The sequence below is a fragment of the Genypterus blacodes genome, unplaced genomic scaffold (genome assembly GCF_046128005.1).
Source record: "Genypterus blacodes isolate CSIRO-AG114 ecotype Tasmania unplaced genomic scaffold, CSIRO-AGI_Gbla_v1 ptg000308l_1, whole genome shotgun sequence".
Taxonomy (NCBI): Eukaryota; Metazoa; Chordata; class Actinopteri; order Ophidiiformes; family Ophidiidae; genus Genypterus; species Genypterus blacodes.
In genome coordinates, this window is record NW_027467097.1 from 114,668 (window position 1) to 139,549 (window position 24,882).

Here is a 24,882-nt window from a genome sequence, read left to right on the forward strand (position 1 = left end):
GACTGGCTGACTGACTGACTGGCTGACTGGCTGACTAACTCAGCAGCTTGGTGCCTACAGACGCACAAATCTCGCTGCAGCAGTTTCCCTTCACTTTCTTTCCACTCCCTCTCACTTTTTTCCCGTCTTCTCTTCCTAGGCTGATCCTCCCCGCCCCCCCCTCCCCGTGTCCATCCAGCCTTTGCTGAGGCTTTCTGAACAGAGATGAATCCAGCCGGTGGTGTGTCAGGGATTTGACAACGCTGTGCCACAGAAACGGGGAAAGCCAGCGTGCCGGTGCCAGCTGTGGACTCACCGACTCAATGGGATTTAGACGCTGCAAATTGAGGGTGAGTCAGTGGTTAGGGGCTCTGAAATCCCTTTGTGGCCGTCAGTATTGTGCCCAGAGACCTGCAGAGGCAGATTCATTCACCTCTACCTGCTGAAGGTGGGGAGCTGATTAACTGTGAATCTGTGCTGCTGCCTCTCTGGTAATCAGAGACTTTATTAGAGCCTCGTGCAATGGCCAAGCTTTCAACAAACGTGCACATTAAAGAGCTGAGCGCCTCACCCTGCCATAAACGTGTCTTATCTCTCCGGTGCACACACAGCCAACAGCAGCCTGACTTTCCACTGATGGACCTTCACTTCCTCAGCAAAAGATGCATCCGCATCTCCTGTGAGCCACGGAGAGGTCTGGCATTTAAGATGCAGAGACCTCCTCCGGACCAGGAAGACCTCGCTTCCGGAGCTCTCCCCCCGAGCGGCCTGGCATGGCAGATAGCCCTTAATCTGTCATCATGTGGCTAAGTGCAGTCTGCCGTGTTGAATTGGCATCTTCAGCAGCCGTGGCAAGTTGCCCCTGTCAGATGGTCGATTTGCTATACAGCCATTAGGCTCCACCTCTGCACCAGGAGGACATGTGTCAGCTGAATAACCTTTAAACTGATCTGAGGTCTGTGATGAAGTGACAGCTCACCCAATGGGGCTTGACGAAAGCCAGAGCCGACACCAGAAGGAGACGCGGTGATCCGTCCCCATCGTGCTCGGGTCTGCGGCCCACACGTGTCTGAGCTTCTTCAGTCAAAGCCACCAGGAAATCACAGCAAATCATATCAATGCTTCAGACTGTCCTCTTTACCCACAAGGCCACTGGGCTGAGAGGACATCTACCAATAGATTACACCTTTCTTACATCTGTGTTCCACTTCATCACAGGCTGATAGGCTAATGGTGCATGCAGGAGCACTTATGGCCCTTTTATTAAAGGCCCTGCACGCCCACACAGGCGCTGTCATTTATTCTGGCTGATCAGACCTCTGGGCGTAACTAAGCTGAGAGTTTTCTTCAGCCCACATACTTAAAAGGATCATAAAGGTGGAAGTTGTGCGACGGGAGCGAGGGGGAGACGTCAGCGGAGCACCGACTCTGTACGCCCACACCGTCCTGAAAAGAGCTTTAATAAAATAAAAAAATAAAATAAGAGCAAACACACGCACGCTTATCTCCCGGGAGGAAGAGGACCGCCAGCACGTCTGCACATCTGTGGAAATTACAGCTGTCACCGGAGCAATAACCAAGTTTAGAGTGGAGCCGTGGCAGCGAGTCCCTGTTTCCCTTCTCTCATCTGAATGTTACACAGCCACCACCCCGAGACGCTTCAGAGGGTTCTGGGTCTGGATCAGCTCTGATTAACACGCCTTCCATGATTTCACCAACTTAATACATGTAAATGTTCAGATTTGCATGTGTGGATTAACTGCCACATCGTGTTTACATTATTAATCACCACATTGCTATGATTAGCCATGTTTTCATTTCTTTTCCAGGGAGCAGTCTCATTCCGCTGCACACACCTTGTTTGCTCTCTTGTGGAACCCGCGTGGGATCAAGGGGTAAAGGTAAGGTTTAACAGTTTTTATACAACACACAGACAACACCACCATGGCACACCCACAGACAGCAGACAGACAGACAGACAGACAGGCTTGGCAGACACAAGACGGTGCACAAACACGAGACGCCTCAGAGGGAGGAGCTGCTGCGGGGTGGGCGGGGCTACAGCGGCGGTGCAGAGACACCTCTGTAGCCCCGCTCCCCAACCCCGAGCACACACACACACTGAACATGTACTGTAAAGCCAGCTGGGGTCAGCCCGAGACTCATGGGTGGAAGCGGAAAGCACACAAAATGGATGCCAAACATGTCCATGCAGAAGCTGGGGGTGGGGGGAGGGGTGGGGGATTTGGGGGGTAGAGGTCTGACACGTTAGTTAGTCTACACAGCTGCGGTACAGTCCAGTACAGTATGCATGCCACAAATGCCTTCTACTTGGAGCAACAGATAGAATAGAAAAACAGATATACTTTGTGGCAATAAAAGTCTTTTTATGCCATCTGCATTCAAAACAGACATGTATATGCAGAAAGGCTCAAAGAAAAAGGGGCGGGTGGGTGGGTGGGGGGGGTGGGTGGGGGGGGATGTATGGGTCGGGATGTAGGTGGGGGGAGGGGATGGTGTTGAGGGGGCGGGGCGTTTGGGAGGGGAGACGGGGGAGTCATTCTTTCACACACAACTTTCTTGAGACAGAATGGGGTTGCCTGCACAAGGCCAAAAAAAGGATGATGGCAAGAAAAGATTTTGTTGCCGTTCATTTCCCGAAGTTTGTATCGAAAATGTAGGGGGGTGGGGGGGCGAGGGGGGGGGGGAGATGTTTCTTTAGAAGCCATGTGGCACAAAAAAATACAAACAACTAACCAAACAAACACAAACTTGATGAGGAGGAGAACTTTGAATTTTCCAACCACCAAAAGTTCATGCGGCACAAGATGGAGGGCGAAAAACGGGAGGAGCGGTTCTATCCTTGCTTGGAGGATGGACGACGGATGATGAGGACACCAAAAGAAAGAAAAACCACCACGACAACGAAACCCCCCCCCCCCCCTCCCCCCCACCCTCTGAACCCACCCGACCCCAAAGGAGATGCAGAAATCAAAACAATAAAACCAAAGGAAAGCTGGACCCAGAAGGTGGATCCCAAAAATCGATACAGAAGATGTTCAACATGTGCATCGCAGGAGGAAACCAAAGGGAAAAGTGCAACAGAAGAGAAACCAGAACGGAAAACAAACCATGTCATGCAAACTGTTCATACGACTGGAAGCAGGGCGAGGAATGAGGACATGAATTTCTGTGTCAACATGGTGAAATGTATGTATGAGTGTGTATGACTACGTACTGTATGTTGCCACTATATGAGGGGAGGGTACCATGTTCCTCTGACACAATACGACTTGTTACACTTCAAACTTTTTGAGAAAACCTGGGTTAGAGGCTGCGACTGGAAAAGGAAACGGGGGGGAAACCTGTCCATAGGTAGACATGGCAACCTGAACACTAAACACGTGTCTCTCTCTCTTTGGATCAAGGAGCCAGAAGTAGACAAACTTAACTTGGTCACCATTTCTAGGAACCGAACATGAAACCGGTGCAATAAGGCGTCAGAGTCATCGGGTTCAGATTAAAGACGGACCGTCTCCGGAATATACCCTGGAAGACGGAATGTCCGAGAGAAATCCCTTAACGTCTAGTTATCTCTTAAGTCCTGCGAGGGCGGGAAAAGTGAAAGGCCAGAGCATTAGGCCTATAATTGGCTATGAAAAGTGGACATATGCTCGGTACTAAGCCCAGACATATTTAGCCAGATTAATGCGGCATCAATTAGTGCGCTGTGATGGCGTTTTGAAGGACAGCGAGGCAATCAAATAGCCTGAGCTGTTAATGATTTGCAGAGTGCGCGAGGGGGGAGAAGTCTTTTGCATAGCGAGCCAGCCCTCATAGCCTCCTAGCCTCGGCGGCGCTTAGCTTCTCCGTTTGGCCCATCACCATTAGGATGAGCGCCAACTGCTGGGCCAAAGTCTTAACTGACAGCTGCGCGTTAAAGCGCCGACAGTCGGCCAAACCCAAGTTGCCTCAAAATAACCATTCCTCTTAAATCTGCGCTTAGTTTCAGCTCTGTTGTGTGTGTTGTTGTTGTTGTTTCAAACTCCATTGGTCTTTCATCACTTTGATCTAATAGCAAAGTGATTCATGTGTGTGTGTGTGTGTGTGTGTAAAGGGAGGGAGTAGAGACGATGCGCACAGAAATTCGAGGATATCTGTTCTCTATTAGAATGTTTCAGGTAGGGCAAGCCTCCGACGAAGGAAACAGAGGTACAAACAAGAGAAGAAGAAGAAGGAGAAGGAGGAGGAGGAGAAGGGAGGAAGAGGCTCCGTTGCAGTTAGTCTGCTACATATCACAGTATCTATGCCCAAAGCATCGTAGGTTCTCGAAAGAATCTCAAAATGTATCCTCTGTCAAGAGAGACGCACACACACGCACAGCAAGAGGAAATCAACCAGGTACAGGACAGATACATTTTGAAGCATCAGTGCGGGCGACATGGGGCTTGATACTAATTTCGTACTTTAAGTAAAGTTGAGCTCTCCACCGAATGCTGAGAGAACAAAATTAGTATCAACGCTTCGCCATGTCTGCAACCAGTGGCCCCATAGCTAAGTGTAACTTGGTATAAGAGACTAGATGTGAGGATAAGAGTGTGAGCTGCAGTGTGTGTGTTTGTGTGTGACTGTGACCTGTGTGTGTGTGTGTTTATGTGACTTGATGTCTGCTGTGACTTCTTACTGCTTTCATCTGTCTCCTAAGTGCTCAGAGCTCTTTACATACTTACATACACATTTAGAACCGCTGGCACTAGTGTGTGTTTGTTGTGGTGGCGGCTATCAGGACGGCTTTTTGAAGTTACACTTGAAGCTCCCATGGGGCATGATGCTTAGAGGAGAGGCTCCTCGGTAGCAACTCAAAGAAACGTAAGGAAAAGAGACCAGGATCAGAGCAAGCACAACTCGACACACCCATCCCACCTGCATGTCCCGAGTCGCACTCCTCCAGGTCCTCGTCGTCGCTGGAGCACTCTGCCGAAGACACGATGTCGTCCGTCGTCTGCGGGGGCGAGGGGAGAGAAGGACAGGAAACACACACACACACACACACACACACACACAGAGACAGACATAATGTCGAGGTTAGGGACGGTGCAGCATCGTTATTCGCCACCAACAAAACTTACAAACACAAATTCCATTCAAGGATATCTCCGCTTACACACACACACACACACACACACATCTCGCCGCCCGTCCTTCAGCGTCCGTATATCATTTTGAGTCAATCATATTTCACAATGTTTATCATTCTTCACTTTATGTGCTTTGCAGCTCCTCAGATAATTGTTTTCCTTCGCCCCTCTCGCTCCCTGACACCTCCCTTATTTATCGCCCCTCTCCTCCTCCGTCGTCCACGATCAACGGCCCCCGCCGAGCCCCCGCAGATCAGCGCCGTCCCGCCGTCTGATTTGTGCTGAGGGGTGAGGAGGAAGGGGCCGGGCCGGGCCGGGCCGGGCCGGGCCGGGCCAGGCGGAGCTGCGACAGCCACACATGGAGCGAGGATGGATTATCTGCATCCTCCAGTTCCCACAATTCTGATTTATCCACACCACTTCTCCTATTTTTTGGGTGGACCCATGGAGGACAGGGCGCGGGGGCGGGGGTTATATTTCAATCGGCGGTGTGCCGGGCTGGCCGGCGTTTATTAGAATGAATCAGCGGGGCGATAAAATAAGCCCTGTCACCTCGCAGGGTTATGAAATCAGAGCGCTGATTGAGTTTTGCAGTCCTGGCCGAGGGTGCGGGGCTCTAAATATCATCCAGTTTGACAGACTAATGAAACGTGCTCCCATGCTTTGCCGCTGCTGCTGCTGCTGCTTCCACACGCCGCCGCCCCCGCCGCCGCCATCCCGCCCCGGAGAAACGACTCCATTTCTATCCTACGCATGCAAGCAGGCGCCGCCACATGGCCACACTGCAGGGAGAGGAGCCGATCCTCCCAACGCCACCCCTGCTTCATGTAACCATCCGGCTCCTAACACGCTAACGCATGTGTGTGCGAGTGTGTATTCCTGTATGAGGAGGCAGAGGAGGGGAGCAAAGAGAGGAGGGGAGGCTCTCCACTAAATTGCAGTGTAAAATAGAGCCTCATGGTAAACACGGCGTTATTTATTGAAGGCCCATTACGAGCGTCAAAGTCCTGCTTATTGCTGAAAGAGGGTTATTGCTTGTTGTTGTGATGGCAGCAGGCGTGGGAGGCAGAGAGTCAGAGAGAGATGAAAATCCTCACACACACTTCAAAGTCTGTCCCAGCAATTTCAGTCCTCATCACATCAGAGCCCAGCATCGACTCAGAACACTGCTCTCTCTCTCTCTCTCTCTCTCTCTCTCTCTCTCTGCAGCCCGCGGCGTCTGGTCACATTATAAACATTATCTCACGCTGTCCGAGCCTGTTGTCTGTGTTTCTAATAGAGAAAATGTAAAGGAGCAGATGTTGGCTTGTTGTGAGCTCATTTCCTTCTGGGCGGCGGCGGCGGCGGCGTACTCGCGCTCTGTCACGGAGGCTCGTTGCTCCTGGTTGCAGTCTTTTGAAGCTTTGTCGTACATATTGCACTTTCATGGTTCTGCCACTTTAGTTTATCTTGGAGTAAATTTTCACTGCAGGTTTCATTGCCAAGCTTCGATTTTCCGCCTTAATCTGATTTATTTCCTCCCACGTCTGAAAGTCAACCACATCTGATTTGTGCGCTTGGACCACAACTCTGCACCTTTACCATGTGATACAGACAGAGGGAAACAAGTGCAGATATTCAGGTGTCACTCTAAGAAGCGTAGGTACAGGTGGGCAACAAAATGGGTTAAGGCGAAGAAGAAGACGAGGAAGAGGAAGAGGAAGAGGAGGAGGGTCGGGCTGGACCATCACTCACAGGGACGTGACCCTGCGGGGCCGACAGGATCACAATGTTTGAACTTTGACTTTCAACTCTTTGTGCGGCCACAGGAGAATCCCAGCGTTATCTCCTTATATGGGCGTGACTGTACACACTCTAAAGCCGCAGAATTGAACTCACGACTGTAGAATTGCCGTTTTACAGCCGACTCCAGATGAGCTCATCTAACACTGTCATGTCTTCATCCCTCTGTTTTTTTGCCTTCCTCCCTCCTTTCTCTCGGTCGTCCCTTCATTAACTCCTTCACTTCCTTCCTTCTTTTGCACATCTTTACTTCTTTCCTTACTTCCATCATCACATCCTCTATTCCTACTGTACTTGTTTGCGTGTAACATTTTGCCTATAAGACTGAACTGTGACACGTGAGTCCCTGTCCATCCTGTCCATGTTGTGTATACATGTTGTGCGTACACATGTTGTTCTCTCTGTGTCGTCTCTACACACGCAGGCCGAACACGGCAGGCAGAAACTCATTAACCACCTGCTGTATTCAAAGGAGGAGCGGCTGGCGGAGCTCACGGTGACATTTAAATGCTATTCTGTTGAAGGACATCTCCTCCACTCGCCGTGTGTTGGCTTTGCATTGGATTGACAATCATCTAAAGAATCGGCGTGAGAGACCCTGGTGTGAGAGAGTCTGATTACACTCGGGGAAATTGAAGAGCTCAGTTTGAAGTGTGCCGTTTGACATTTGTAGATCCACTCCACGAGCTCATCGTTCATTTTCATAGACACGTGACGCGTTCCACAAAGGCTCAGATTGAGGTGCCGCCGCCGCCGCCGCCACCGCCACCGCCACCGCCGCTGAAGGGCCGTGGGTGCCATTTTTCCGCATTAGGGCCGACACGGAACAAACGCTTACGCCGCCGGTCGACCAGAGATGCGGCTAACAACCACGCTGAAGCACATACAGGCGTGTGCGTGTGCGTGTGCGTGTGCAGCCGCGAGGAGCCCGCAGGCATGCAAAGCGCAGTGGCGCAGTTGGCCAGCGGGGCTACAGAAACTGATTTCACAGCTGAGGGAAATCCGATTCTGCGTCCTAATCTCCATAACACAGAGTGGGATGTAGGCTGGCAGAGGAGCGCTTCCTGTTTTTGCCCTGATTATTCCCAGTTAACGTACTCATCATCGTACAGAAGTGAATGTGGGTGGTGGGATTTAGGCTGCTTCCTCGTGTGTGTGTGTGTGTGTGTGTGTGTGTGTGTGTGGGCTGGTTGGATACGCGTGTGCCCGCCTTCTGCCTCCCGTCTGTGTAGAATGCAAAGCGTGCGCTCTGAGCTCGGTGCAGAGAAGCTGCCGGTCTGTGCGTCACGCCGGATTATCCCGATCACCGTGGCCTCCGAGCACCGCTCAAATTCCAAACCCCACAAACAAACAAACAAACAGCGCGGCCCGATCGATAGCCAGACTTCATTAAAACAGCATTTACCTCTGACCACTTCAGCACATCAGCTCAAAGAATCACATCAGCGATCGATGGAGATAGACAGCCTCCTCGGGAGACGCGTCTCAGAACTCACACGCCGTTTAGTCTCACTGTCCAGGGAACGCCGGCCACGAGCGACTCAGACGCCTTTATCTGGTGGAGCCTAGATTGCCTGAGCCAGTGGATGGAGTGTGTGTGCATGTGTGTGTGTGTGTGTGTGTGTGTGTGTGCAAACTAGACGCCTCCAGCTTAGCACATTCACAAATTGGACCTTTTATTAAATATCCATCCCTCAATGCTGCAAGTGCAACATTCCTTCTCCAATAAAACTAAACCCAGCATTCCAAACCAGCAAACCCAGAGTAAATCCAGTTAAAGATAAATGGAACACGGATGTAAGAGGGACAAAGCTTGTGTGTTTGGTGTTGAGGATGTTGTTTGGTTGAACTGAAGCTGTTACAGGAGCAAAGAGAGCTTCACATACTCACACACTCCGTTCACACTCCTGCCTTATAATAACAGCGTCTGAACTCTGGAGGTCTTCTCAGCTCAACACCTCCAGTCTGGAAGAATCAATCACAGTTTATCAGTTTCCCATAAAGCCAACTGTGTGTGTAGTGTGTGTGTGTGTGTGTGTGTGTGTAAGATCTCAGCTGCTAAGTGGGAAAGCTACAGCTAAAGGTTATCTTCCCACAAATCCTGCGTGTTATTCCCACGTTAACGACTTCCTGTTGGAGCGCTCCATCATCTAACCGTGTGGATGTGAGTGAGTCTCTCCTCTCGGGCCGCCGCTCGTCTAACGATGGCGCAGTAACAAGAGAAGCTGCCGTTCCTCTGAGCGCCACAGTGATTGGATCGCTCACATCAAAGCGACGGCGTGCGCTCGGCCTGGGAAGAGGAAGACATAATGTGCTCAACCGCCGTCTACAGTTTCCCCCCGGGGAAAGGAGTCTCAGGGAAAGACTCCGACTCAAACACAACCGTGACGAGAAACGTGAGCGGCGCCGAAGAAGAAAGACCCGGGCGCACGTGCCTGCAGCACGGCGAGTCGCATCGTCGCCACAGTCTGATCATAACAAATGACCTTCACGTCTCTCTGCCCCGGAGGCGCGGGGAAACTGGGGAGAGCGGAGCGGAGCGCCTTCTGAGGAATAAAGGAAGAGACGCGGCGCATCGTAGATCCACATTAGCGCCGCGCTATCAGAGCCCGGGCGCTTTATTTACAACGCCACAGTGGCTGAAGATCTATTGAAGGGGACAAAACCCAAACACTTCTCCTCAGGCGTCTCCTCCTGACAACCGGTTGCCATGGATATGAACGGCGGCGGTGTGAGTGAGTGAGCTCAAAGTGAAGACATGAAGGCAAAGGGCAAATCAAAGACAGCGGATTCAAAGCACCTCCATGATCCCTCAGGTGCTCCTCAGTCGCCTCTGGCTCAGTTTGACTTCACACGCCGGATGGGAACACGTACGGCGGCGGCCTACAAAGCGGCAGGAAGCGCAGGTCAGAGTCGCTCCTCCTCCATCGCTCACCGCCACGCTTGTTCCCATTCATCCCACATCTCAAAACACAGATTAGCATCTCAGCGGCGGCGGCGGCGGAAGCTCGTCCCGCTATCGACGGCCGTCTGCGTTATCGTGTCCGACCGGAGCTTTTGACAGGTCGACAAGGGAGAGGTTTGTATTACAAGGGGGAATCGATGGCACAGAGCCGTATCTCTATCAATACACCGCCGCCGCTCTGCCCGCTCTGCCCGCTCTGCCCGCTGTGACAGATAAGACGCTCTATCAGAGGGAAAAACATGCAGGCGGGATTAAGAGAATCACACAAACACACATCTGATGGAGTGTTACAGGAGGACGCTGTTTGAATGAAGGGAAACAAACTGGCGAGCGGAGTTTAAGTCAACAGGCTGGAGGCTCTGCTGTTTACTTCCTCCCTTAATAGAGCGAATAGAGCCGCTCCAGAATCCACTCATAGAGCAAACAACACAGGTTAGAAAAGATTTGCCAGATCAAATATTGATATTTCAAATGAGCTCTAAAAGCACTGGGAGGCTTCACAAAGGAGAGGAAATAAGAAGAGGGCAGGGAGGAAGAGGAGGAGGAGGAGGGGGAGGTAGGTGGAGGAAAAGGAGGAGGAGGAGGAGGAAGAGAAGGGGTAGGTGGAGGAAGAGGAGGAGGAAGAGGAGGAGGAGGAGGAGGAGAAGGGAGAGGTGGAGGAAGAGGAGGAGGAAGAGGAGGAGGAGGAGGAGGAGGAGGAGAAGGGGGAGGGGGAGGAAGAGGAGGAGGACGAGGAGGAGGAGAAGGGGGAGGAGGAGGAGGAGGAGGAGGAGGAGAAGGTAACAGCTGGAAACGGGAAGAAAATAAAAAACACTTAATTTTCCCGGCGTCACTGTGGAGGTGGAGCACATGGGGTGATATAGCCTGTGTGTGTGTGTGTGTGTGTGTGTGTGTGTGTGTGTGTGTGTGTGTGTGTGTGTGTGTGTCTCACTCTCAAGGACCTGCCTTTGTACACAGAGCGTCCAGGGTTGCTGGCTCACAGCAAACTCTAATTGCCCCGAGGCCGGAGGCAGCCACTTTCAAACAGGGTCGTTCATCTTCCCATGGAAAAGGAAATGGTCTTTGGCCCGGATCCTTAATCACCCTCGCTCCTGCCGCAGTGTACAAGGTCATCAGGGAAGCCCCGTGACACACACACACACACACACACACACACAACACGCAGAAGCGTTGTTGGGGGGCGGCCTGGTGAGACAGCTGGAGTGTGTATGTGTGTGTGAGAACAAGACGGAGTACAAACATGGGGGTCTCCATCCTCAGGTACGACCGGAGCGGCGAGTCACGTCTCATGTTACCGTTTGCGGCTCTGCCTTCAAAGAGGAAGTGAAGAAAAAGCTGTGACCGAAGGAGAAGAAGCCGGGGGAAGATGAGAACGCGGGGGAGCGAGGGGCGAAGGGAGGAAAGGGCTCACAATGCATTTCCTGCACTTTCAGGCAACGCTTTCATCGCCATTAACAACGCTTTCATCCCAGCGTGTTTACGGTGTTCAGGCTCGGGTGTGGAGAAGGAAAGAAGCTCTCGCTCAAGACTACAGAGGCAAAACATACAAACGCACACAAACTACCCAGAGAGCTGTTGCCATGATAACAGGAGCTCAATCACAAACCCCCGCCCCCCTGACCGCCCCGCCCCCATATCACCTCAGTTCTCCCAGTCAGAGGCCATTATGAGTTGAAGGCTGTGATACCAAATGGATGTCGGCGTTCTAAACCGCCCGATCCCAGCGGCTCTGCATTTTACAAATTAGCTCTGCGTCCCAATTCAATCAAAATGAAACATTCAATTTAGCCTCTTTCCTGTTTGCAGATGAGAGTTGAAACGCAATCAGGGGCCAATAGAGGAATTACCCAGAACATACATGTGTGTGTGTGTGTGTGTCCATGTGTGTGTCCGTGTGTGTGTGTGTGCGTGTGTGTGCGCTCGAGGGCCGATTCCCTCACCAGTCGTCCGCTGCTCCTTGGGCTTCTTTGGGCAGACAAACAGGCGAGCGGTTGAAGCTTCCTGCTAACAGCTCGGCCCTGAGACGAGACTAAACACATTACTGCTCCCCGACATCAAAGCCGGCTTCTGTGCCACCCAGATTGAATTGAATTTAAACCTCGGGCTCGCTCTGAAAATGTGTATTATGGGGCAACATGGTGTGTGTGTGTGTGTGTGTGTGTGTGTGTGTGTGTGCGGTGAAGACACACAGATTCACACCCTGTGAAGTGTGAGCGGCTGCTTCTTATTGTGGAAGTGTAAACGATGTCACATGTTTACTCTCCTTCCTGTCACGAGGCACGACCTCATCCTCTACTTATCATCAGGGGGTTAGATTCAAGAAAAGGAGAGAAAGTGAAAAGAAGAAGAAGAAGAAGAAACTCCTCAGCATAATTAAGCAGCGGAGCAGCAGAAGCTTGTCAGGGTTGAACTTTTCTTTTCGTAGTTTTGCTCTCAGAACTTTGGAGATAATTTCATTTAAAGTTAATTAAACGTCCCCCAGAGTGTGGAAGCTCACAGGAAGCTCACAACAAACTTCCCAGTCGCTCTCTGCTGCAGACTCGGGCTTGAATCTCATCTCATCTCATCTCATCAGTGATGGATGTGCAGGTCGGTCGCCCTGTGTGTTCACATCCCCACTACACTGAGCTGAGAGGACGCTTTGGTGGAGGAACGCCTTCAGACTGAACCGTCGTGTTTCAGGTCCTGCTGTAAACCTGTCAGGCCTCTCTGGAGGTGGACCTGTTCACCATCCAGAGCTGGTAAGCCCACAAACTGTACAGTGTGTGTGTGTGTGACTGATGTGTGCCTTTAGCTTGCCTCTTGGTGTGTAAATGCCCTGCGGTGACAGTGGCTGACAAGACTGCAGGTTTACAAGTCAAACACACACGCACACGCACACGCACACACACACACACGCACACACGCGCACACACACACGCACACACACGCACTCCCTGAGGATCTCTGTGTTGTGAGGCATGGGGGACTTCCATTACAAAAACCCCTGTGGTTCAAAACCCCTGGAGCTCTCCTCTGGTTCTCACACACTGAGAGACAAACTACCCTGAACACACACACACACACACACACACACACACACACACACAGGCTCATAGACAAACACATGACACGCGTCCACAGACACAGAGCTGCGGTCTTAAGTCTAATGGAACTTTATGGACGTTTTCTCGGGGAAGGAAAACTCAGAGTGACAGGAAAAATTCATGCTGAGCGTCGGAACCGAACGCTGCACAGCGAGGACGCTCAGTGTGTGACGGACCGTCGCCATGAGTTAGTCATGTTGAGACAGGGAACCATTGGAATCAGGCTGCCCAAACACTGATACTGTGTGTGTGTGTGTGTGTGTGTGTGTGTGTGTGTGTGTTCTGTATGGCGTCGCCTTTTAACACAGCAGCCAGATTTTTGAGAATGTGTGTGTGTGTGTGTGTGTGTGGCAAAGATTAATAGAACTTTGTGCAAACTGTGCGTGTTTGTCTGTGTGTGTGTGTGTGTGTGTGTGTGTGTCCCTTTAATGAGCCACACACACCAGCAGGGGCCGCATCACTCTGCTGTTTCCTAATTGGACCTTCAGAGCAACAAAGAACTCATCTCCCAGAATGCAGTGGGAGCAAGGTGCCTTGACGGGGGCACCGTGGAAACGGCGAGGGACGGCGGTCGAGAAGAAAGAGAAACGCACAGACGCACACATCCTGCCTTACGAGTCCGACCTCTACACAATTACAGACGCCACGCCGATCATAGCTGCAGCCTAATTGAAAATAAAACACGGCTGACAGCAGGTAGACGTGGAGGAATTATGCCTACACGCACACACACACGCACACACACACACACACACACACACACACACACACACACACACACACAAAGCATTCTGCAGGCTGCATAGCATAGCAGAGCATAAATCAGTGATTATCACGTTTCCCCAGGCGTTAAGCAACATCCCCGATGCACTTCAGATAGCCGGTCTAAAACGAGCGCGCGGTGAAAAGCGTGTAGCAGCTTCAGCAGCAGGAGTGTGAGGCGGCTCTGCGCTGTGTGTGTGTGTGTGTGTGTGTAGGCTTATCTCACAGAGCTGCCAGGTGAAGCTCCTTCATAACCTTTGTCTTCTATCTCCCCGCCGCAGCTTTCCTGTAAATCCCCAGCTGCACTCTCATCTATTAAAGCACAAATACCTTGAAAATAACCTCAAAATGCCACCAAATCAAAACAAAAACAGAAGAAGAAGAAGAAGGAAAAGAGCTGGCCTTGCAGTATTAAAGCGGCGGTGGTTTGCGTATCCGTGCGTATCCGGGGCATTACAGTGTTTCCTCCCTTTCAGCTGCAGAAAGGCCAATTAAAGCTCAAACAATTTGCCTCTCATTTCCCCGTCTCCAGTGAGCGCCGGGCCGGTTGAAGATGATGGACGTGGGCAATTTCTTGAACACGGCCACCTAGCAAATCACTTATAGCGAACCCCCCCCCCCCCCCCCCCCCCAACGGCCCCCCCAGCCACTTTCCCCCACGGCCCTCTAGATTGCAGCCTCTCCGTCTTAATTGTTCCCAAACATCTCGGAGGTGTAGATCTCCTGTGATGGAGAGCCTGGCATAAATGAATGTTCCCCCCCCCCCCCCCTAATGACTTTACACAGCAAACACAAGAATTGGTTCTTTGGTTCTGCCAGAACCGCACCGAGCCTGAGGCTTTGTCCAATTTACCGTATATCAATTGAGACGGTAGCAGTTTTCCGCAGCAGGACTCAATCCTTTCCTGCTCCGTCTTTATTTTGACAGCTCCTCTTCCTCACGCCGATGTTTATGTGATATCTGATCTATATGAGGACGAGTGTGTGGGAGAGACTTTGACTCCAAAACCAAAAGGAAACCTTCAAACCCAACAACACACTGAAAAGCTTCTCAGGTTCAAACTCGTGAGAGGAACGTTGACACCATGTGACCTTAAGCCACGCCCATGGCCCGGCCTGCTGCTCTGGCGTGAGGTCTGGTTGGTCATGTTAGAGCAGCACTGGTGTAAGCGTGTGGGGGGAAGTGGAGCTCAAACTAAGACGTTTAGCACTCAGCCCTCATCAGCGCCCGGCCAACCAGGCAGACCATCAAAGCTCTTAGTGCTAACAGATGAAACACAGAATGATGACTGAAGCTTCATCTCCACAGCAGAAGCTATGCAGGCAGAGCGAGCCGGGGCAGATGAAGATCTAGATAGCTGGTTGACACATCTGACGCCCAGATCACTTTTGATATTCATTAGAATGCAGACAAGAAGCAGCGTCAGCAGAACCTTTGTGTGTTTGCTGTTTAACACTCCACTTCATCTGAAAGCTTTCCCCTCTCATATCTGCACTCACTTTCTAACACGATCTAATCTGTGCACAACTCTGTGCCGGCTCCATGAACCCAGCCCTCCAGTTTGGCTGAAGCGAGGGCTTGAACACACAGCGGCGTCTCTCCAGGTCCAGGCCCGTCCTCGGCCTCCCGGCGGAGCGCTGCGTCTCACAACAGAGACGCAAGGACGAAGCGGGGCGAAAGAAAACGAAACGCGTCGGCCGCCTTTCTACGCCCCTCTGCGGAGCGATCGTTAATTAAGCGTGAGATTGGTTCTCTCTGCTCTCCCACCTCCGCCTCTCCTTCCGTTGATCCCGACCTGTCAGGGGATCCGACACTTCTCACCTCGGAAAACCTGGAGAAGCAGCCGGAGGAGTCGCTGAAGCCGACTGAAATAGACTCGCTGAAAGATTTGGAAACACCCGTTTAAGGAAGCACGCGCGCTAGGACACACACACACACACACACACACACACACACACACACACACACACACACACACAGGTGTGCTGTCAGATGTCTGGCTGGCTCTCAGTTCAGCAGCACATCACTAACGATAGCTCAGCTCCCTTAACTCCCCCACGCTGCCCTGCAGGGCGGAGGAACCTGCCAAACACCGGCGCAGGTGCTCTCAGGTGTTCTCAGGTGCTCTCCTCACCTCTCACACGGCAGAGCCTGACAGCCCACCAGGGAACTGTAAAAAATTAAAGGCCTCCGCAAATGAGATTCCGTGACACCTCGGTGTGAATCGGGAGCAGACTTCACCGCCGCGGGAACTGAAACTAAACGCCCTCTCTGAAGCGGCGCAGAAGAAAGATCCACAAAGCAAAGCTGTTGTTGTGAAGCTGCCAAAGTGCATCATCAGGCTAACAGCGCGCCCCGAGTATCGACAATGGAGGTATCGCGTTATCGTGTCACCTTGAAAAGGAGAGCGGCTTGCATAAAAGCTCTGTCACAGCGCGCGGGACTGTATTGACCTCCTCTGATATTAATAGCCGACGACACAAAGCGCCATTTTCCCAGCGATGTGGCGTTTCTTCCTCTTATCTGATGTGACCTTGTTGACGGTCGCGGAGACGGCCGCAGTGTAATGGATCTCATCGTAGATCACTGACGCTACACAGAGGCAGGACGGATAAGAACTGCTTACGTTCTGGACATTCAAACCAAAACAGACGGCGCTTTGACATCAGGACTTCATCGCTAGCCTTCATCCACAATCTTAGACAAACTGGTAACTTTCTATGGAGGTAGAAGCCCGCTGTGATGGAGACACACACGGGTCAGCGCTGACATGAAAGGCTATCATTACAACACTGGCTGTTGTTGAGGAGGAGACGCTGATAACAGTGGTCTGTCTGTCTGTCTGTCGGCCGCCTCCCGACCCATCTCGCCGCCGTCGGAGAGTTATTGCTTTAATATGAACGACCAACGGTACAATTTGTCCTCCGGGTGTCAAAGGAGCGCACGGCGTGATTAGTTTCTTGGCACGGCGGTGACAGTCATTGGCTGGGATCCAGGGCGTGTTGGAGACGGGCCTCCGTTAGGCTGGAGCGGGGCGAGAGTGAGGCGGTGATGGAGAGAGAGAGAGAGAGAGAGAGAGAGAGAGACGGCGGAGACTGAGAAAGGCCGGCTTTGCACGAGCGGCGGCGCTTCAATCCTCCTAGAAATGCAGAAACGCAGGATCCTAACCGAGACTGACGCTCAGGAGGAAGAATCCACGTGGAGAACAGACGAGGGCAGGGGAAAACATCGGATACAGTCGACTCGCTGCGTTCCACGCCACTGAGTATGCAGTCTGTACCCAAAGTGACTTCATCAAACATCAAGGGAGAGAGTTTCTAACTTTGCATAAACACTGTGGCGTGCAGAGGAGGAAGAGGCGGTTGAAATGCGTTCTTGGTGCCGTGTAATCCACAAATCTCATCACTCCTCACATTACACTGCTCCCTCCTCTCCTCTCCTCTCCTCCCCTCTCCTCTCCTCCCCCCTCGGCCCCCCCCTTACCTGAATGGTGGGTGGAGAGCGTTGTTTGCGTGTGGTCGTCGTGGACAGCGTGGTCGTGGTCTCGATGAAGGTGGTGGACATCTCAGGCGGCACGGAGGTGGTGGTGCGAGCGCCGCCCCTGCTGGTCGGCACGTCGCCCACCAGACGGACGCTGCCGTTCACCTTGATGTTGACGTGACCCTCGGCGGCCATGTTGAGCACTTTCAGGCCGTTGTAGTAGAGGCCGGACAGCTGACCCTGGTAGGGCCGCTTCCTGTCGTTACCCCCGATGGAGATGGTGGCCTGCGTGTTGAAGATCGTCAGCTGCCGGCCTGGTGCGCCAAGGAAGCGAGGAAGAGGAGGAGGAAGAGTTGGGGAGAGAAGAGAGTGATGATATGTTCAGGATGTGGGATGAAGGAATGATGGGATGAAACACACAGACACACACATCCTGATGTTCTGGCGTGCTTTTGCAGCTTTGTGCCACCGTCCAGAGAGAATACACTAAATCTACAACCATCTACAGTTTACGTCTCGGTCTAAGTTTGTCTCCTTTCATGGGACAGAGCCTTGAAGGACGCAGCCTTTGTGCGCCCTGAAGTGACCCAAGCTCTCATCGGATCTTGTTTACTCCCGACAAAACAGATGATCAACTTCTAAACCCTTCTAGTCATTTATCCTCTTTGTTGTTGTCACACAGACATAAAGCCTCAAGTGGTGATGTGAGGAAACACCTGATGTGTCCTACAGATCACCTGGAACAAAGGCTGCATGTCTTGGCCACAATTAATGGATCCCCTTAAACGGAACAGTTGTCAAGCGAGTGACTATGATGTCATGACGCCTTCAAAGGACGGGTCCCATGAAAGGAGATACAGCCCTCGTCTTCAGTTACGCTCAAACGCTCGTGCTCCATTACTCCATGACTCAAATGAAGCTAAATCTGAAACGGTGACACAACATGCTTCAAACGAGCCGCTGCCTTTAAGTCTAATCTACGAATCCTTCTCCCCTTTATGAGATTCAAGAGAAAGCACCGCTGGGATGAGACGGCTGACGCTGGAAGGAGAAGCACAGAGTGTGTGTGTGTGTGTGTGTGTGTGTGTGTACGTACACGTGCAGGTATGGAAATATTTGAAAATTAGCTGCAGTATTTGCCGCAGCTACTTTACTCGTTAATATTCTCAAGTCAGCACGGAGGACTTGCGGTAAAAGTATACACACACAGAGCGTGGCACATTATGATAAAGTATGAGACACACACACACACACACACACACACACACACACACACTCACTACAACGTGTCATGGTGAATTCCATTAGCAAAAGGCTGTGATATGACTCTCAAAACACATCGCTCATGCATTACTTATGAAATGAATAAACACAAATTGAACTCCCACAACACAGGAATCATAATTAACCATCTAATTCTATCATTTACAGGCACAAACAGGCACTGCAGACGGGCGTGTACTGCACACACACATCCATATGTATATGGGATGACAGGGACGGGGGGGGTTTTCACGTCACACAGGCGTAAATGAAAGAGCGCGTGGAGTTCATGCATGCAGCGGTAATGGCATCTGTTTTGTGTCAGACTTGCGCGTCTTTTAGCCGGTTGTTAAAGGGACTTTATAATCAGGTTAAGATGTTTACGTGCGGTGAACTTTAAAAGCTGTTTATAATGATATTAAGTTGACGACTCTCTTATCACAAAGTACTGATGTGGAATGTGAAGCGTTTGGAGGTTTGGGCGCACCTTTGGGCGCGCTCGCTTCGGCTAAAAGAGGCTCCAATTAGATCTCCATGGCTACACAAGGGAGGTTTTGGCAGCGTGTGATGTGCGACACTAACGCACTGGGTTAACTTTGTGTCTGTGACAGCTTGGTTATAGAAACATTGGTGAGGATTTACGCCGAGGGGAAGCGGATTCTCCTCTCGACAACAATTTGGATTGATTAAGGAAAGATTAAGAGCACTCCATACTTAAAGAAAACTCCTTGATGCATTGGAAACACAGCGCAAATCTCTTTCCAGTCCCTTTAACTGGACACCATCAATGACTGGAAATTAAAAGAGATGACGACGACGACAAAGAAAGGGAATGGGAACTGAGGAGAATGGAAATTAAAAAGACAGAGCAATGCGTTGTTTAACTTGTTTATAAAGGGTTTAAGGGATGGTTATTCATTCTCAGAGGTCGGAGGGGAACAAGCGGATGGAAATGGCAGGAAAATAAAAAAATGCTCAAACATTCTGAGAATAGTGGGATAAAGAGTTTACCTTTCTCCTGAAGCCAATCTTCTACTGGCCGGGTATATTTGAACGGGATTTTCTTATTTGCCATTTGATAGCGTTCAATGTCGCTGTTGCCTTTAAAGTTTGAGAGTTTAACAAACAGCTTGAGACAGCAAACGGCAACGGCAACAGACATCACTCACATTTATACAGAGGTTTATCACGGCGTTTATCTGGGGTTAGAAACAATTTATAAAAGGGTTATGTTGTTTTTTTTCCTCTCTTCTTCTTTAGTTAACGGTTTAAACTTGATCTTTATAACAGCAGACTCCACACAACAACACTTCGTACACTTCAGTGGGTTAAAAAAGCACAACACATAACCGTAGCAGAGTGGAAAAGACTAAATGCATAAATTACCTGCTAGAAAGAGTTAAAAGCACAACAAATACAGTGAAGAAAAAGCACCACAGTCGACATAATGAGTCCGGAAATTCATTCATCACACAAGAAAGGCAGAGGGAGGGAAAATCAAGTGGTTAAAAAGGTAAAATGTGCATTAGCGGCCTCTTTCTGAAGCTAATTGGAGGCAATTTATGTGCATTAATTCTCCCACTGGACACCGCCGGCTGTTTCCATTTTCAAGGGCCGAGGAGTCGCACGGCGCCGCTGCAGGTTGGCAGGGCAGCAGAGGGAGCAAAGCCGCAAACCTACTGGGGAGGGGAATCCCACAGCAGCGCCGATTTAAAGGGGGACAATGCATACAAATGAGATCATTACTGGCGTGGTGGGAGGCCCTTTGAGTGAAAACGCTGGGCCAGCTGCTGCGCTCTCGCCTCTTCTGAGACCACGGCGCTACGACTCCAGGTACGCCAGAGGGACAGATAACAGGCCGACGTCTGAATGTGGGTTTCTTATTGTGGAGAGCCTGGAGGCTTTCTGCCCACGCAGAGAAGTGGCACACACACACACACACAGAGGTCTGCTTTGGAGGTAGGACAAAAGAGTGTGAAGCCTGTAAAGAAGCGAGAGTGGCACCAGAGGTTGCACTCTAACCTGGTGGAGCGCAGAAGAAAAGGCAGCGATGAAACGTTTCACAGCAGAGGACAACGGAAAACGCTTCAGTGTGCAGAGCAACAGAATGGAAACGTCTCCGGGATGTTCTGAAGTTTGGCTCAGGAGAGGTTGAGGAATAATCGCACCCTTGTCTGAACGTGTTTAGAGCTGTTTCCTGTTCCTTGCTTCCCATTTCTCCTCTGTGCAGGCACCTTGACAGACCAGAGTCACAGAACCAGAACCAGAACCCCATTCCAGACACGTCCGACCGTGACCGTAGCATGAGCAACCAAACCGGAACGTTAACGCAAGCCTCTGCGGTGGGAAAGTTGTTTTCTGTTCATCTGACCCCGAGTAAGGAATCTCAAACTCCTTTTTGAGCTCTTTTTTGTTGTGTTTCCTGCAGTGAGACGGCGCTGCAGCACTTTTACAGTAGTTGAGGTTATTTAGCGGGCAGGACAGCTCACTGATACTTTAGCTTCCAATCTGCTAATTGCAAATTCTAAGCGAGAGCTCATTAAAAGTTCCAGCGGGATTTTTCTATTATGGATTTTCCTTCTGTTTCTCCGCCGCCCTCCCTTCCTGAAACATTCCTTACCAAGAATATCGAGCCTTGGTTCTAGCAAATGTGCTTGATGCTGAGTCATGCAACAAGCACTGCACCACAACAACACAACTTTGTCTCCTCTTCCTGCACTTCTCCAGGTTTGGAAGAAGGGCTCAGGTAGCAGATAGCTGAGGAGCGAGGATAAGGAGCGTGCCAGCAGGTTAATCGGCTGCGAGCAGGACTTCCCTCCTCTGTGCCTTTGATCCTAAGCAGGGTTTGGGGTGGCAGCCAGAGACACACGTACACACACACACACACACACACACACACACACACACAAACACCCTCACCCAGGGGAGAGGCATGGTTGTTGTAAATAGAAAACCAGGGGACAAACAGCAAGGTTAGGACAAACTGCAAACGGATACAGAGCCAAATCCCTCCAAAGTCTTTTCCTGTCTGCGCGGCTGTAAGTGAACGCATCACCGTGCGGCTGTAAGCGAACGTCTCACCGTACGTCTGTAAGCGAACGTCTCACCGTGCGTCTGTAAGCGAACGTCTCACCGTGCATCTGTAAGTGAACGTCTCACCGTGCGTCTGTAAGTGAACGTCTCACCGTGCGTCTGTAAGCGAACGTCTCACCGTACGGCTGTAAGCGAACGCCTCACCGTGCGTCTGTAAGTGAACGCCTCACCGTACGGCTGTAAGTGAACGCCTCACCGTACGGCTGTAAGTGAACGCCTCACCGTGCGTCTGTAAGTGAACGTCTCACCGTGCGTCTGTAAGTGAACGTCTCACCGTACGGCTGTAAGTGAACGTCTCACCGTACGGCTGTAAGTGAACGTCTCACCGTGCGTCTGTAAGTGAACGTCTCACCGTGCGTCTGTAAGCGAACGTCTCACCGTACGTATGTAAGCGAACGTCTCACCGTACGGCTGTAAGTGAACGTCTCACCGTACGGTCTCACCGTGCTCTCATATTTAGTAGCCGGAGTGAATCTGTAATGTGTCGGTGCGTGTCTAATGGAGCTCAGGTCTCAGGTAGAGCTTTACATTGTTCCCCCGGTGATTAATGAGACGACAGTTGCCCTGGTAATGAATACACCACACGCTAATTGTCCAACTAATGAGAAAAACCTCTCGCCAGTTCGTCACTCTGAGATTCCGTCTCTAAAGGTGACTCGGGAACGGACGACCTTGCCGTTAAAACGCATCTGTTTACGACTAAAATCTCAGTTTGCTTTTCCTTTAGAGGATTTAATCTTTACACAAGCTGAGGGGAAAGTTTGAGTTTCCCTCGGAGACATTTATTCATCAGAGTGTTTGAAAGATGAAGGTGCAACTTTATTTAAAACTCTTTGTCCGGGAACAAAGAACAAGACAACCAATCAAATTAGTTGATTGACAGCCACAGTGGCACAGCGACATCATTGGGCCAATATTTACTATTATCTATCCCATAATTTGCTTTAATGCGCTTTAGTTTAAACTCTACTCAATTATATTTTTATACTATTTAATTTCACCCTTTAGTTCAAACTGTAATTGTTTTTTACTGCCAAAAAGACAAATTAACCAAAATGTTTGTTTAAAAAAAAAAAACCCTCTGCCAATGATGTCATAGATCCGCTTCATCTCCACATGGCTGCGTGTGCCGCATGTGCCGGGCTCTGGGCTCTGGACTCTGAGCTCTGGGCTCTGGGCTCTGGGCTCTGGACCCTGGGTTCTGGGCTCTGGGTTCTGGGTTCTGGGCTCTGGGTTCTGGGTTCTGGGCTCTGGACTCTGGGCTCTGGGCTCTGGGCTCTGGACTCTGGGTTCTGGGCTCTGGGCTCTGGGTTCTGGGTTCTGGGCTCTGGGTTCTGGGCTCTGGGCTCTGAGTTTCTGGGCTCTGGGCTCTGGTCCACATGTTTCCCGGCTGCTGTCTGTTCGGTCTCCACGATTAGTTTGAAAACATCCTGACGTATTTGTCCTAGCGCTTGTTGCTGGTTGTGCGTACACGCTTAATTGTCACACGCCGCCGCGCTCACGTCACCGCTCCGTCTCCCGGCCAAACACAAAGGAGCGTGAGTTTCCCCCGGCTGCTGGCAGATATTTAGTCGCGGCGCGGTGACAGTCGCTGCGCTCCGTTCCGTTCACTTGCCAGACTCATCTCGCCGGGGTTCCATCACGACGACGGAGCGGGGACTGTATCAAAACTGTGGAAATGGCCAGCGTGACAGGCGCTTGGCACCCGCTCCGTTTGGGGATGATGAGTACATTTGATACACGGCGAGCTCGTCCAGAACTCATCATTCCAGCGCTCAAACTGCTGCAGCTCCGGCTTCTCCACATCCTTCACCACCCACCTGCTTTCCAATCTACACTTTGCTTTTATCTCCCTCTCCCTCGCCCCGGAGACTCATCCATCTTTCACAGGTGTCTATTCTCTCTCTCCTCCTCACTCCACCGTCCTCCTCTCCTTCGTCTGCTCGTCCTCTTATTCTTTCGCTCTTCGTCTCTACGCGCAATCAGACTTCACCGCTGCTCTCGGCTGATTCAGGCTCTACAGGCCACAGTTCTGCCGTGGTTTATCTGCCTCTGTCTCTCTCTGCCCTCCCTCTCTCCTCTTATCCGTCTCTCTATCCGTCTCTTTGTCTGATTTTTCTCCCTGTTGTCAATGCTTTTCTGTCATCCACTCTATTAAAAGCTGCTCTATACCCTCAGCCTGCATTGCTTTTCCAATCAGCCGTGCCCCTCTGTCTCTCCTGCCTGCTTACCCTCTATCTCTCCCCCCCACCCCCCCAAGCCCCCACCCCCTCCCTCTCGGACGTCAGGCAGGTCTGGCGAGTAAATTCATCATTTATCAGTTTGCTCTGAAGTTTACGGCGTTCTAAAGGATGAATTAGACAGGCAGGCTCAGCGCTCAGGCTCAGCGCTCAGGCTCAGCGCTCAGGCTCAGCGCTCAGCCTCGTCTGAGCTGCCAGAGCGACGACGGGGACAGCGATGGCGTCTCAGATAAGGCTAATCACGTTTGGCCCCGGGGACGCGGGAGGGTTTATCTCCCCGCTAAAGAATTGTGTGGTGTATATTTCAAAACGGAGATTGTCAGATGTTTAGAAAGCGTTGATTCCCATTGTGGCTGCTGCAGGTTGTGATGAATGTATCAGTGGATGGGTGAAGGTCAGTGTGTGTGTGTGTGTGTGTGCTCTTAAAAGAGGCCCGCCTCTCATGTACGGGCGATTTGTCCGCACAAATGACAAGAACACACACTCAGGTACGCTTCCCCGAGGCCGCAGCAGCGCACTCAGGCTAGCGCTCGTCCATCTGAGACAAACTCCTGGACCTCAGCCAGCGCTGGCAAACTGCGACGCACAATCTCCCCCGGTGGCGGCGGCAGCGGCGGCTCGCCCGGGTAACTCTCCGACTCTCCGATTGGAAGATTAAAAACTTCAAGAACAAAGATCACGTAATCCAAACTCAAACAGTATGGAGAAGCGGGCGAGTTATATAAGGATACACAGCGCCTCCCTCTCTGGGAACAAAGACGAGCGCCTGCAGAAACGCGGGCTGTCACTAAAGTACACAGCACGCCGCCTGTGAAAAGATGGAAACGCGGACGAAAGGAGAGAGAGAGAGAGAGAATAACAATGTGAGAGGGCAGTGTTTAGAGCGCTGGAATAATAAGAGAAGAGAAAGGAACACACACACACACACACACACACACACACACACACACACACACACACACACACACACACACACACACACTCAACGCCCACACATACATTCAGCGGCGTGGGTACGTTGCTGCATGGAAGCACAGATCCCTGCTGCCGTCTCTTTCGCTTGCTGGCCAGAATGTACAGCTTTTGTTTCATA

The 24,882-nt window shown here is 51.2% G+C and overlaps 1 protein-coding gene across 1 annotated transcript in view; it reads right to left on the minus strand.

Moving 5' to 3' along the window:
• LOC142988266 (neurexin-3b-beta-like) overlaps positions 1–24,882 on the minus strand; it is an 85,513-nt gene that overhangs the window by 7,036 nt on the left and 53,595 nt on the right. The window contains exons 4-5 of the mRNA XM_076137387.1: positions 17,197–17,507; positions 4,903–4,981 (exon numbers count right to left, since the gene is read on the minus strand). Coding sequence (XP_075993502.1) covers positions 4,903–4,981; positions 17,197–17,507 — 390 coding nt within the window. The remainder of the gene's footprint in view (positions 1–4,902; positions 4,982–17,196; positions 17,508–24,882) is intronic.